The following is a 15002-nucleotide window of genomic DNA, read 5'->3' as shown; positions in this document are numbered from 1 at the left end:
CTGTAAAAAACCTGGGTCAAACTGAACTCTTTGTCATTGTTTCCCTCTAAATTGTATAATTGTTTGAGTTATTGTGGTTTTGACCTTAAATAGTGATAATAATAATAATAAGGAAAATTTCCACACTTAATAACTGTTATATTTCCACGTTATTAGTTGCAAGGTGTGGACAAGATCATATAAGCGAACTTTCATGAATTATTGTTGATTAACAGTGCCCCCCCCTGTCTAATTTAAAAAGAATAAAAGAAAAAATGGTATAGCGTTTTGATATTAGGCTTTATTGAAACAAATGTATGAAATATGTAAAGGAGGCAAGGAAAAATGAATGTACGTTAAAATATACCAATATATAATCAAAATCAGTTGAAACACCATGTACTTAAAGTAATGAACAATTAAGTATGCGCTGTAAAAAAAATTGCTAATATTAGAACATATTTTTAATAATTTTGAAAAAAAGTTTTACTCAGTGAGTGGAAATTTATTAACCTGACAACAGCCAGCTGCATGTATCGCTCCGCCTAGCTCCACTCACATACATCTGGGACACGGCTGATTGAAAGTGATTTCCCCAACCAAATTTTTGGTCTGGCCAATCAGGACGCAGGGCGGGTGTTTCATGGATGTGACGTAGTGGAGACGCCACCGTGAGATTCCAACAACAATGGCGGCTCGCATCGAGGAAGCAAGCGTTAGCATTGATGCTGCTATTTCTTCCGTGTTGTCCAATCTATCTGATATTGTTTCATTAAAAGAACATCAGAGAACGGCTCTTAAGGCTTTTGTTGGTGGAAACCATGTTTTCGCCCTTCTCCCGACCGGATTTGGCAAGTTTTGTTTTCCGGGGCGCGTACGCGGACGCGCAACGCGGACGCGTCCCCGGAGCGGTTAGCGGTTAGCGCGAACCATATAAGGAGACCTTTAGTCCTCAACGCGGTCGGCCCGGGATCGACTCCGACCCGCGGCGCTTTGCCCCCTGTCTTCCCCCTCTTCCTGTCAGCTTACTGTCAATAAAAGGTGTGCCACTACAGTGTTTCCCGCAGGAATTTGCTTATGCGAGGCGGACTGACTCGCGGAGCGGGGGGGGGGGGGGGGGGGGGGGCAGGGTGGACGACACGTTTTCCGCGGACCGGCTCGCGGAGCGGGGGGGAGAGGGACGACACGTTTTCCGCGGCCGCCTCGCCAAGATAGCGCTGCGGGAAACCCTGCACTAGAGCCGCAAACACATAAAAAAAATAAAATAAAATACAAAGGTTTTTTTTTCCTGCGTCGGTCTCATCAGCGTCACAGGTTAGCTTCGGTGTGAGTGGTTGAAATAGCACGTCGATAAAGATGACAGACAAGTGGTTTATCCAATCATATGCAAGGAGTTTTGATAAGGCCCAGCCTTCAGTAAAGGCAATCCCTATGGCCGTGTCCCAGATGTATGTGAGTGGAGCTAGGCGGAGCGATACATGCATCTGGCTGTTGTCAGGTTAGAAATTTATATCTGACTAAATCAATACTTGCCCACTAGAGGGCGTAGCCAGTACTAGAGAGAAAATCTGGTGGAGAAATGAAAACCTGCATTTATGGAAATATTTGTGTGATTAATATAACTTTAAGTACTTCTATAAATACTAAGTGATAATAGAATGTATTAAGACTTTGTGATTAAGATGGGAAATCATAATAATTAACAAAACTTCATGCAAAACCTTTCTATTTGAGAAGAACATTTATATGTTCTAAAAATGTCTAAGCCTGTGTTTTGTGGCAGTGACATATTAAGGTTCAGTTAGCGGTAACTAAGGAAATTATTTTATTTTAAAAAAATATCAAGGTTGCAGCAAGGCAGGATCTCCAAATGCACACCTAAAGCAAGCAAGGTTAGCAAATGGAAATATGATGAAATGAAAAGTAGTTGGGTAAATTTTCTTACTTTCTCAGCTTTCACCACTTTGTCCTCTGCTCTGCCTTTGTCTTCTTCATCTTCCTCACCATCATCAGAGTCATTCTGCACAACACCATCCTGTGCCGTCGCGTAACACTCTCACCAAGCACTACCTCGCAGTCTGTGTGTTCCTTCAGGTTACATCGTCTAGGTGTAATCCACCTATGTGCTCTCACCTCCGCTCTTGCAAGTCCCCCTGTGTTCTTGCCTCTTCTGGAAGAAAGTATTCACCGCAGCCATTTCCATTCTCTGTGGAAAGTCTACCTCCATCTGTCCTTCATCAATCCTGTTCTGGAAACCAAACCTACCCATCACTTCCTCATCACCTCTGCTCCCGGCTACAATGTGTTCACTGAAATCAGCACCTCTGTGGATATTCTGCATCACTTCATCTAACCCTGCTGCAGAATTTCTCCTCCACAGACTCACATCCCACCTGTGGAGCATCACCACTAACAACGTTTGAACGTCACACATTCAGTTCCTAGCTTCAGACTCATCCCCCTCGCTGAAACTCTTTATCTCCCCCTTCAGGGTAACTGCTGCACCTTTTCTCTTCCCATCCTCTCCATGGTAGAACATCTTGTGGCCCCTTTGAGGCAGCATCATTTAGGTATCAATAATAATTGGCAAATTGTATATATAAGTGTATATTGTATAAATAGATGAATGATGAAATTCAGTAAACTCACCTGTGAGTAAATAAAAGTCTTATTATTAACGGTCTCAGTCCCTAACGACAACTGAGACCATTGTCGTTAGGGACAGGAAGACTTGGCATGCTTGTCCTTGAAGCTGTGCTTTAAATAGTCAAATAAACACGTGCTGCTTCCTCCATACTCTGCCTCCTGCATCTCCTCTGCAAAAAGCCGCATCGTTACACCATGTTTTGTGACTTAAATTGAACAGTAATAATCTCTTGAGTAAAATCTCTTGAGGACTTTAAACTGTAAGATTTCTGAAATAAAAAGCTGCAAATTTTCAACCAGTTGGAAAGTTTAATAAAACACCACCCATATTTCTTGGTGCACATAAAAAACACTTTACCATTTACTCTGATGTCTTGTAATGTCATTTGGTCCAGGTTAAAGCTATAGTTGGTAATCCTATTCAGAAACACTTTTTGTTATTCTGGGTAAAATCATCATTCCACCCTGAAAGTAGGTAAAATATTATGCATTTACAAAAAGGAGGGTAAAAAATCGTTCTCTGTGGAGCTGCAGGTCTGTAAACACCGTAACCAATCTCGTTTGGTCCGAAGGGCAACGATTGTTTAGAGCTTTGTTCCTGCTCTCACTCTCCTCTGTCCCTCAAGCTCCGGGGGCATCACCTCATTTACTGGTTGTCCCACATGTCCATCATTCTGACGCGGTCACGTAACGCCGGTGTCCGTACTCGTTCCTTCCTAGTCTCTGCTGCTTGCTGGCTGCGGACTTCTAGTGTTTATGTATCCGGTTAGCTTAGTGGTTAGCTTTGGTATTAGGTGTTCATTTTAGCTCCGCTGCTCTCACCGTATACTTAGAACATGGCTGAGAGTCACGAGAACCATCTGCATTCATGTTTACGAGAAGAAGAGGAGGAAGGCCTCAGTAGAAAGAAATAAGACCAGAGTGGATTTGGGAGATTTTTTTCACACGAACCCCCTAAAGAGCGGAGGAGCAAGGTAAGACGGTCTTGCTTATGCGCAGTTATTCAAAAAGGGACTTAGGGAAACTTCCAGAAAAATTGCTGACAGCTTTAAGATCGCAGCATTGTGCAAACTAATCAAAGGTTTTTGTTCACCATCATGTCATTTTTAATAGGTAAAACAGTATTAAATTATTTCGAGTGAAGGTCTAAACCAGGGGTCAACAACATGGGGCACCAAGTAGCCTCCAAGGACCACATGTGGTGCCTTGTACAGGTTATTCTATTCTGTTACTCTTCCTGTTTATTCACACGTGCATTTATATAGATTGAAAAATTACAATATCTATAACAAAGCATGAAAATTGTGTTTATTTAACAAAAGTGAAGGTGAACTCTTACTCCTCCTGTTTAAAGGTGGTAGCCCTTCGTACAACACAACACCAAAGAAGTAGCTCTCAGTTTCAAAAAGGTTGGTGACCCCTGGTCTAAACTAATAAATTGTATTCTTAAGCCTGAGGGAAATATCATTTATTTTTTATCTGAGGCTGCAAAATATTTTGGCACTCTCAGTTTTTGCCCAGGTGTCTGTGTCCCCTCCCTTTCTACAGACAACATTTAAAACCTCCCAGTTTTTGCTGAACTTCGGTTCTCTGTCACACTCACAACAGGAACATGTCTGAAGCGGATGCGACTTCTACTAACGGAACATCTGCAATATCTGAGTCCCAAGGTGAGCTCATTTATGATCCTTTGTTTAATTGATGTGCAAAATTTCCTAAATAATATCTTTTCTCTTGACTCCAATTCAGTTGCTAATTTTAGGGTTCTTTTGTGCAGCTAATGCTTCATCAGCTGAAAACCATTTACACTGGAGTCAAGTTTTAAAAAATAGAACGGCAAGGTTTAACAAATAATTACTAAATATTTCTAAATCTAGTTTGTGTGTAAAGTAGTCCTATGTGCTTTTACCATTTATTGTTGCGACTGATCCCACATGATTAATCACAATTGCTACTTGGTTTGATTGACCTGCATAGCAGAAGAAAAAGTCACATCAGATTCCAGGCAGAAACAGTTTAAAAACAAAAAAATGCTAAAAAGGAGGAAGAAATTTAGCAGAAGTGCTTATATGTTGTATGTGTATTTTGTGGTTTAATTCCCTATTTTTACACGGAAATATTTTTGTTGTTTAATTCCCTATTTTTACAAGGAAATATGTTCATTGTTTAATTCCCTATTTTTTATTTGCATGTAAATGTTTCTTTGGGTTTAAGGTCATACACAGACTATCAGTGCTTCACACTTTAGTTTTCAGGAAGCAGAGTAAATATTCTCACAAGTTTTCAGAGAAATCTCCATGCCATTTTACTTAATTGAAAAAGAACCAGTATTCCTTTTTTTTATTTCCTACTAGGTTTCTTATGGTCATTTTTATTTAAATGGGTTTGTAGGGTAAGAGCTTGCACCAGCAATGTTCTATGATAATTATTAGCAGTTCACAGACCTGATGATTTCCAGAAACTGACACTGTTGGACTGACAGGATGGCCATTAGTCACCAGCACTTGAGAGTAACCAGCAAAACCAATACCTAAAACAATAAATACACCACAACAATATGTGCATAAATGCTTGTTGCATTCATAAATGCTTGGATCATACACAATCTTTGCCTAATTTTTACCTACTCTTCAAGCTTTCTGTAGCAGCTGTCTGTGCTGCAGTGCTAATGCTGAATAGAGAGTTCTGATTTTAGCTATGCTAATAAATTATTTTTCACCATCCGAAGCTATTGCCCAGTGAATTATTTTTTTAAATAAATAACCACCTTCTTCTCCTCATGATAATGGGATTATTCCATTAGATGATATCGCCTAAAAGTTATCGTCTAAAAGTTAAATCCTCAGCATGTCTGCTTATGAAAAAAATACACATCCTCAATTAATTTAATATACTAAAACAAGATCAAAACACTCAACAAAAACATCTTAAGAAACTTAGGCTTCTACAGACCTGCTGCTCATTGATTTACCAGCACCTGGCTTGGTGAGCACAACCCAGACTCAGACCGCACTCTACAGACACTTTGCTTCCGGCTGTTTCGAGCCGACCGCGGTGCAGAGCTCTTGGGAAAAACAGAGGAGGTGGAATCTGCTTTTATAAAAACCAAGGCTCATATACTGATTTCCTCAACCGGAGTAATTTCTTACCTCTTTTATTCACCATGAAAATATTCCTCATTTGTTCTGGCCGGTGTTTACATCCCACCAAAAGCTCAAAAATGACTTGCTGTGCTGATAACAGATGTTGAGAAAAACACCAAGACTCTCTCATCATTGCTCTTGAGGATTTTAAAATACCTTTACAATGAATTTCCAAAACACAAACACTATATTAAGAGCCCCACAAGAGATCAACACACTGGATTACTGTTACAAAACTTTAAAAAGATCCATACTGTACTTTCCCCTGGGCAGCGTTCGGACCCTGATCACTGTCTGTTTCATCTCGTTACAACTTACAGGCAAAAACTGTAAAAAACTGTCTGCAGTTAGGACTATAAGGAAGTGGACTGATGAGTCAAAGCAAATGTTCCATGCCTGGTTTCAGATTAGAGTGTTTTTGAACTGCCATCCACTGACCTGAACGAGCTCGGTGAAACTGTCAATTGAGGACATGGTGTGCAGACCAAGACCTTTTACATACAACAATAAATCATGGTTCACTTCACATCTGAGGAAGCTTTGTAGAAACAAGGAAGAGGCTTAATGCTGAGGTAACCAGGCCCTAAATGATTTAGACATGTTATTAAGATATTGTGGTCAACAGTGTCAAAGGCAGCAGTTGGGTCAAGCAGAACCAACACCGTATTAGTACCAGAACCACATGTCAACAAGATATCGTTAAGAACACTTAATAATGCTGACAGGGCAGATTATTACAGCTAACGATCAGGTCCTCAGAGAAGATCATCAGGGCTGACCTTTCCTCCATCCAGGACTTGTACAGGTCTAGTGGCAGGAAAAGACTCTGCAGACCCCACACATCCTGGACACCAGTTCCTTAGACTTTCACCTTCAGGGCGACGCTACAGAGCGCTATTTACAAAAACCAGCAGCCACAGAGACAGTTTCACCCCCCAGACAGTCTCGCTGATGGACACTGAACAGCTGGTCTTTGCACCAATTCATATTCTCCTCTTTTGTTTTATATATACAGTCATGTTCAATAAATTAGAATATGAATTTCTAAGAAGCTTAAAAAAAATCTTTAAGCTGGTATTAAACATACTTTTCTTTGGGCTCTTCTTTCGGCATGTAATATCTTGCTTTCTTATTGGTCTGGTGCAATATTCCAATTTTAAATGCTGTGTTTCTATTAGCTGGAAGTGAATAAAACACAATTAACTGAATAAAGGCTTTAAAATATTATCAGTCTGTATCAATCTATATGTGTTTGTGTTGTGGGAGTTTTGGGTGGAATTCTAAGCAATAGTAACTGAGCTCCCATCTTTACTAAATGACGAGACGGTGGTATAACGTTCCAGCACTTTTATTGAGAAACAGAGCAGATATTCACATAGTTGGAAAGTAATCGCACCCCACGGTTCCGCTGCAGTCTCTGTCTGCCCTGTCTCTGTCTGCCTCGCTTTTCGGGCTTCCCCTAATACTGCACCGTGGCCTTCCCATGAGACAAAACAAAGACAGTCTATCGTAAACAATCAGTATCCCTCAGCAGCTGCAGCATTTGGCCTTGCAATCAGAAAACAGTGGATCTTATACACAGACATCAGGTCTCCAGGCCTCCTCTGTCCGAGTGGTGTGAGGCCATAGTGACTTCAGAATAATAATTCTTATAACATTCCTCTCTTTTTTTTTTTTTTTTTTTTGATGATGGCGTCGTCAGCATCAAGACAAAACAAGATGACCCATCACAAAACACAGAGGAACCATTTCTGTAAACTTGTAAAGTGGGACCCAAAGGGTTCCCGTGTTGGAACCGGGCAGTGCTGGAACTTTTAGTACAGATCAACATGAATGCTTCATAGAGCTTTAACACACAAGATCAAAGATTTAGCTTTTGTCCACAATTTAGGATTCATCTAATTAGGTAAGGCCTGTTTTAGGTACCTATGCGCACATTATTTTAAAATTACATTAGACTATGGTAAGCTAAACCCTGTTCAGTAACCAAGGTCGAATCCGTCTACTCTTCCCCACCCTGAATACCCTCCTACTCCTTTCTCCACTCACCCCTACGATGGACAATAATCCACCACTCCAAACTTACAACACCAGGAGCAAAGGCAGGAGAGGTTCAGTGCGGGCAGGGGAAACGCCAGAAAAAGCTACCCCTAGGGGGCAGTAAAAACTGGCAAGCCCCCCTCCCAGGGAAATCTGCTCTCGGCCAATCTGAGCCTGAAAACCCTGTATTGAATCTAAGTGTTATCATTACCAGCTAATATTAAAGGATCTTTAGAGCCAATCCGATCCTGGTTCTTCCTATATCAAATCAAAAGGTGCATAAACCATAGATCCTTGTGTGTCTGAAGCAAACAGTTTCCATTTTTTACCATAAAACCCATATTTATCAACATGATGTAACATTAAAGTGTAGATGTCATCACACAAAAAAATCAAACATGTGAGTCAGTGGAACAGAGCAGTTAAACAAACAGCAACAGAATATGAGAAGAGTTCTAAACGTCAAGAACGCAAAGTTAAGGAAGCCTTCAGGCCATTCAGGCACAAGGCAGAAATTAATCTAATCGCGCTTAGTGTCTCTTCAGGCAACTCCTCCCGTTGAAGAATAAGTAATCAGAGTTCTCTGGCTTCTTCATCCCCAGTCCTCTTCTTGGTTCCTCCTCGCAGGCTGGACGATTGAGCTGGATGGTAATAAGTGTTCAGTTCTGGATGGGCACTGAGCATTTTATTTTGCATTTCTCTCTAATAAAACACTTTGTGAAGATGGTCTGCAGACACGAGTCCTTGTTCCCACTAGAGAACAGAAACAAGGTGTAATTAGTGTTCTTATCAAAACCCCTTTCATGTGTCATTTATTAAAACATTCTTCAAGCACTTTCACATTCAAGATATTTCTGTGCACAATTATTTAGCTCTCAGAATTCTGCAATTCAATTATTAGTTAAAAAGAGAGGAATGTTATAAGAATTATTATTCTGAAGTCACTATGGCCTCACACCACTCGGACAGAGGAGGCCTGGAGACCTGATGTCTGTGTATAAGATCCACTGTTTTCTGATTGCAAGGCCAAATCTGATTATAACTCCTTACCGCACTGCCTTTTCAGAGTCTTCTATTGGCAGAAAAGTGGCGTCTACTTTAATCTGAAAGCAATAACTCAGAGGAAAACAAGAGTGTTAATAGCATGCAGTTAAAACCCTGGTCCCCTTAGTGTCCCTTTAACGTGATGTTTTTCCCTTTTTTTCTCTGATCCTGGGAAGGTTTCTATTCTTTACCTTTCCTTTGAAACTCTGTTCAAAACACCTCCAAAAGAAAGAAAACAAAAAAATGAAAGAAATGAACCAAAAAAAACTAAAACAAAATTGTTTTCCAAGGAGCACAATTATGTCTTTTCCAATATGACATAGGTTTTTGACTTATTACAAACCTTTTTGATATCCTTCTGGTCCTTTGACCATGTGTATTTGCTGTTAGTAATACTTTTATTCATATATACCTTTTCAATCTTAATTGGTCAAGAGTGAAAATTTAAAACAATGATTTTTCCCTTTTAGTTTTTGAGCTTTTAGTGTTTTTCTATAAATGATAAGAGTTTTCCCCATAATTCAGCACATTGAGAAGGCTACCCAAAACAAACCAATATTAGAATTAGAATTTAACCCCTACAGAAGCTGGCTTTATTTATTTTTTCCCCTCTGACATAGTTTTCGTGCCCCAGGCCAGAACACACAGACCCAGCCTCGCCATAAACATTCAGATGTTTAAATCATGGTCAGATTTGTTTATCATATCTATTGTCCTTCTCAGGTTATACTGTCCGTCTGAGGTTCACCTCAGTTCAGCATAACTAATAACATCAGATGATTTTGTAACTGATGACGCGTGTAACGTGGCCTTCTGATATTTTGACGCTTTTCAAAAATTTCTCATTAGTTGCATTCAAATTCCAAGTAAAAAATAAATAAAATAAATGAATTGAAAACCCTTAGAAAAGCAATTCATATTTAGTTCCATACAGGTTTGTTCAAAGCACAGTTTTTCTCATCTATTTAAATCAAAAATCTTGTATATCTAAACTTCTTTCAACTGGACTGGTTTGTGATGAATCATTATTATTATAAGTAATGAGATCTCAGTAATTTTAAATTACTTTAGGGCTAAAAATCAAGTGATAGGATCTCAGCCTAAATTTGTAAAACAGTAAACTTAACAAGCTTATGTAACGCTTATTTCCAATTTCTAACAAAGCTGAAATATTTCCGTTCAAGCCATGTTAATCTCTCCGTGTATCAATTTAATTTGGTCCTGATATTTAATGTTAAAAAACAAACTTTGTTATTTAAATCTCTCTTTTACTGTACCTCTATTGTTAACATAGTCCATGCTTAAAATGTCATTTGAATTACGGAGCTGCAGTTCTCCCAAAACAAATGAACATTCTGAAACCATGAACATTACTTTTACCCCGAATTAATTCACACAGACGAACGTTTAGTTACATAGATACATACACACGTACAGTTACATACAAACGATGACATTCAGACAGACAAACACGTGCAGGCCTGCTTTTTCACCATCTTAAATAGTTCTATGTTTTTCATAATTTTTAAACGTCAACGCCGAAAGATGTTTTCAACGCGTTAAGTTCCCGCTTAGTTTAAAAGGTGGAGACTGAGCGTGCGCTGGTTACGACCCCCCGATGCTTCGTCCACACGCGGTTTTACGCTTCAGTCCCGCAAGGATACAACTCTGTGTCTCGCAGACACCTGGACGCTTACCCATTTTTGAAAGTTATACGTCGCTATTAGCAGTTTAGACCAATTTTATCCACAACGGAAGTGCCTAATCGGTCCCCACGTAAACGCTTCCCCGGTGCAACGCCTTTTTAGTTTCATTTCCGTTTCCTTGTTTTTATCCATTTTATTCAATTTTCGCTTTTCTTTTTTCTCTTAATTTTATTTTTATTATTTAGTAGCAGTACTGCAATAAAATAAAATAATAGTAATAATAATAACCCCTATGTGAGAAATCTGCATGTTTAATCAAATCATTTCAAATCATTTATGCATGTCATGCGTCTGGGCCCCTACGTTTTCAGCATGAAATCGAACGTCTCACCCTGGGGCAAGGCTTGACCCTGAAAAACTCTGCCTTTGACCCATTACACGGACTCTTCTGCATCCAGACTTTTTTTTTGTTTGTTTTTATTTATTTTATCCTTTTTTTGTTTTTTATTATTATTTTCTACTCGTCTTTAGCACGATCGACCAACTAAATGAAAGGCCTCACATCCGATGGTCGCCTTTTTGGTATAATGGTCGGGGTCCCCACTTATCAAAGCTGCAAACGTCTTCGCAACAGTCAAGGACTTAAGCATCCCTGCCGCTTTCATCCACAACAGAAGTGGACAGCCTCTTGCACAAACCCAAGACAAGAGGACTTTAATGGACCAGCTGCAAACTGCTCAGCCGGTCACCTGTTCTCCAGGTGAAAATCACTCTGCCCCTCCTCCCCCCTTGTGGGAAAGTCCGTATTTCAGCTGAAAACGTATTCTAATTAAATTTTGAATTTTAGTTTAATGTTTAAACCTTAGTCACCGTTCGGTCTTGCGAACCCTGTTTTATTTGCCTTAAGGATTAAATATAATTCATTATTTCTACCGGCTTTTACTTTTACTACCTTTTAGGTTTACAGTTTTTAATTTTAAAATTTCTTGAGGTATACTTTAAAATGGGGTTTAAAATTTAAAAGCTTGCAAGCATTTTTTGACCAATTGCGTTTGTTTTTAAAAGAGCTGGAAAATAATCCCCTTACCGTCTCATGAAAGAAAGGTTCGGATCTTCGCGCCGACGCCCAGAGACGCTCCGAGACCAGGAGCTCCTCCGCATCCCTTGAAAATCCATTCGGGGTACCAGAGGCCGGATAACCTCTCCGGGCCGGCCAAAGCAGCTCCTGTCCCCGGACTCCCCCGCTCGTCGGTCGGAGATCTTGTTCGTTTACGCCAAATTGTTGTGGGAGTTTTGGGTGGAATTCTAAGCAATAGTAACTGAGCTCCCATCTTTACTAAATGACGAGACGGTGGTATAACGTTCCAGCACTTTTATTGAGAAACAGAGCAGATATTCACATAGTTGGAAAGTAATCGCACCCCACGGTTCCGCTGCAGTCTCTGTCTGCCCTGTCTCTGTCTGCCTCGCTTTTCGGGCTTCCCCTAATACTGCACCGTGGCCTTCCCATGAGACAAAACAAAGACAGTCTATCGTAAACAATCAGTATCCCTCAGCAGCTGCAGCATTTGGCCTTGCAATCAGAAAACAGTGGATCTTATACACAGACATCAGGTCTCCAGGCCTCCTCTGTCCGAGTGGTGTGAGGCCATAGTGACTTCAGAATAATAATTCTTATAACAGTTTGTTTCCCTTGAATTGAGTTAATGAAATATATGAACTTTTCAATAATATTGTAATTTATTGAATATGACTGTAAATGTACAAAAAAATTACTTTTTTTTTTTTTTTTTGCATAGCTGTGCTTAAAATGTCTCTTGTGAGCAGAAAGTGGAGCTGAAGCTAAATTCTTTGTTTGTGTCATAAATCCGGCCAATGAGGCTGATTCTGGTTCTGATTCCTCTCCTTCTGTGCTCACTGTTGGACAGATGTTCAACAAACCAGATGGAACAAGAGGTCCAAGTTGTCTCCAGACCAACTGGTCCTGGTGGTCCTCATCAGTCTCTTAGCAGCCGCTGTGTTTGCTCTGGGTGTCAGTGAGTTTTAGAGTTTTTTAACCTTTAAAAAATATGAAGCGAATATAAATAAATTATTTAGATTAAGTAAATATCTTTTTGCATCGAATTATTGCCAAGTGATGGGTTTACGTTCTAAAACTTTTACTACTAAATTATTTGCTTTTAAATGTGATTCATATTATAATAACAATTTTACCTGTCATTTATTTGCTTTCATGTGTTGGGTTATTATAATTTTTTTATGCCAATCTTTTATTTCGCCAAGCTATACCTGCTGCAAGATCATTTGAATTCAGTAGACCTTAGCTAACCACTGAAATAACAATAAAGGAGTGATAAGCCACAAGAAAACTTACTTAATTAAATTATAGGTGAAATTTGCAAATTAACTTTTTTTTTAATCTTTGCCAGCTGTCTTTTATTTAATGAACAACAAAGTTATCCTGAGCCTTACAAAGGAGAATGAGGATCTGAGGAGAAATCTCTCAGGTGAGACCATGAGGATTTTAAAGAGTCCTTAATTTTATCTTATCACCAGTAATTTATTTTTCTTTAATTCAGAAGAAAACACAGATAAAACAATATGTTTGTTCTATGTTGAGACACTATAGGAAATTAATTTTACATTGAACGTGCTTTTACATTTTTAACTCATCTTTAAACTAATCTGGACCATGTCTACCACCAGCAACTGCTTCCAAAAAACCACTCCTTGCAACATGTCCACCACCCCCTGAAGTAAAGAGTAAGTTCAGGATTAGATCTTTGTCCCAATTCTGTCCTCTAATGACGTTAAAGAAAAGTTGATGGACTGACAGAAACTAGAAGTCAGATCGTTACTACAGGACAGAAGACGCCTCCTGCTGCCTCCAAATCACACAAACATCTACAGAGATTTCTTCTTCTGGAAGTTTTTGTTCTGATCTGTTTAAAGATGAGACGTGTCTGAAGTGTGGAGCAGGCTGGGAGCTACATGGAGGAACCTGTTATAAGTTCATCACCAGGAATTCCTCCTGGACTGAGAGCAGACGTTCCTGCAAAGATCTGGGAGGAGACCTGGTGAAGATAGACAGCAGAGAGGAGCAGGTATGAAACTCTGCTGCAGGTTCATGTTCTCACAGATTTCATCTTGTCGTCACGTTTCTTCATCTCAGCACAGAAACGTCTCTCAGGAATCTCCATCAACTTTTGCTACTCAGATGTTCCTGGAGGAGAAACTGAAACAGATAATCAACCAGGCAGATGACTCGTTCTGGATCGGACTGACGGACTCAGAGACAGAAGGCAAATGGCTGTGGGTGGACGGATCTCCACTGAACCAAAGGTCTGATTGTTCTGAAAACATTTGGGTTCATTTTATGAGTTAAAGTCACTTAGTTTTACTCAACTCTGCCTTTCTGTTTCTTCATCTCTTAGTTTGAGTTTCTGGGGTTCCAACCAGCCTGATCAGGCTGGTGGAGGAGAAAGCTCAGAGGTGGACTGTGTGAGGATGCTGAAGAAAGAAAACTCTGATCGTTTCTTGTGGTTTGATAGACATTGTAATGACTATCTGAGGAGTGTTTGTGAGAAAGCAGCAGAAACTCAGCTGTGTTTTTGTGTGTGAAGTTCAGTTCAGTTCAAAAAACTGTCTCAGATCTCTAAACAGACACATTTGATAAAAATGACATAAAACATTTGAAGTTCTTTATCAATCATATTAACAAAAATTACCCTGATTTCAACAGCTCTTTGGATCATTTTTGTTTGCTGCATCATCCAGAATCATGTGAAGTTTATAAAATCAATAAAGACTTTTCAGCATTTATAAGTTTCCTGTTTTCATTGTAATTATTAAACATGCAGCTCAGGAGGTAATGAGGTTCAGTCATAAACCTCCCCAATTCACAGCAGCTCCAGAGTTTTAGAGTGAAAGAAATAAACCACACTTTGTTCATAATTGTGCTCCTCAGCTATGCACCAATTTATTACTTTGCAATTTAAAACATTTCATCACATATTTTCAACTACACTTGATAAAAATAGTTAATCTCTTTATTTTTGTAGACTTTCCTTTAAGTAATTAAATATATTACAGTAAATGTATAAGATGAATAATTTCCAACAATAAACAAAATATAGAGTATTTAGACAGAAAAACATTGTTTTTTATCTAACATGTTTTACCTGACATGTTTCAACGGTAACTTCCTTCTTTGTCCTGAGACAAAGATGAAAAGATAATTTATTTGTATTACTAAGAAAGCTTTAAAACAGGAAGATGGAGAGTTTTGATTCTAAAAGTTAACAAAGGAAAGATTTCTTTGTAGGAACTTCTTTAATAAAAACTTGTTCATATGTTCCCTCAGAAATCAGGTAATAATATAAAAGAAAACACGTGAACCCATTGTTTGATCGTTATCAGGTCAACATTTTACAGCTATAAATTCTGCTTTTCACAAATTGATGCACACACACAATATATTCATCATCAGAATAACAGGCAAACT

General features: G+C 39.1%; 1 protein-coding gene across 1 annotated transcript; it reads left to right on the top strand.

Annotated features, from left to right (window-relative positions):
* Positions 1-4229: 4229 nt before the first annotated feature.
* On the top strand, positions 4230-14312 carry LOC105920151 (C-type lectin domain family 4 member E). The gene is made up of 7 exons (XM_036145758.1): positions 4230-4295; positions 12427-12534; positions 12928-13005; positions 13205-13261; positions 13451-13602; positions 13689-13840; positions 13933-14312. The coding sequence occupies exons 1-7, from the start codon at positions 4238-4240 to the stop codon at positions 14117-14119; spliced, it is 792 nt and encodes a 263-aa protein (XP_036001651.1). The 5' UTR covers positions 4230-4237; the 3' UTR covers positions 14120-14312.
* The last annotated feature ends 690 nt before the right edge of the window (positions 14313-15002 follow it).

This window comes from Fundulus heteroclitus, chromosome 13 (assembly GCF_011125445.2).
Source record: "Fundulus heteroclitus isolate FHET01 chromosome 13, MU-UCD_Fhet_4.1, whole genome shotgun sequence".
Taxonomy (NCBI): domain Eukaryota; kingdom Metazoa; phylum Chordata; class Actinopteri; order Cyprinodontiformes; family Fundulidae; genus Fundulus; species Fundulus heteroclitus.
Note: the sequence above shows the minus strand (reverse complement) of the source record. Positions and strands in the feature narration are given on the sequence as shown.

Excerpts from the sequence above, each read along its gene's own strand:
- LOC105920151 (XM_036145758.1), top strand. The coding sequence starts at position 4,238 with ATGTCTGAAGCGGATGCGACTTCTACTAACGGAACATCTGCAATATCT. Across the intron at positions 4,296-12,426 it reads TGCAATATCTGAGTCCCAAG|ATGTTCAACAAACCAGATGG; the intron begins GTGAGCTCATTT and ends ACTGTTGGACAG. Across the intron at positions 12,535-12,927 it reads TGTGTTTGCTCTGGGTGTCA|CTGTCTTTTATTTAATGAAC; the intron begins GTGAGTTTTAGA and ends AATCTTTGCCAG.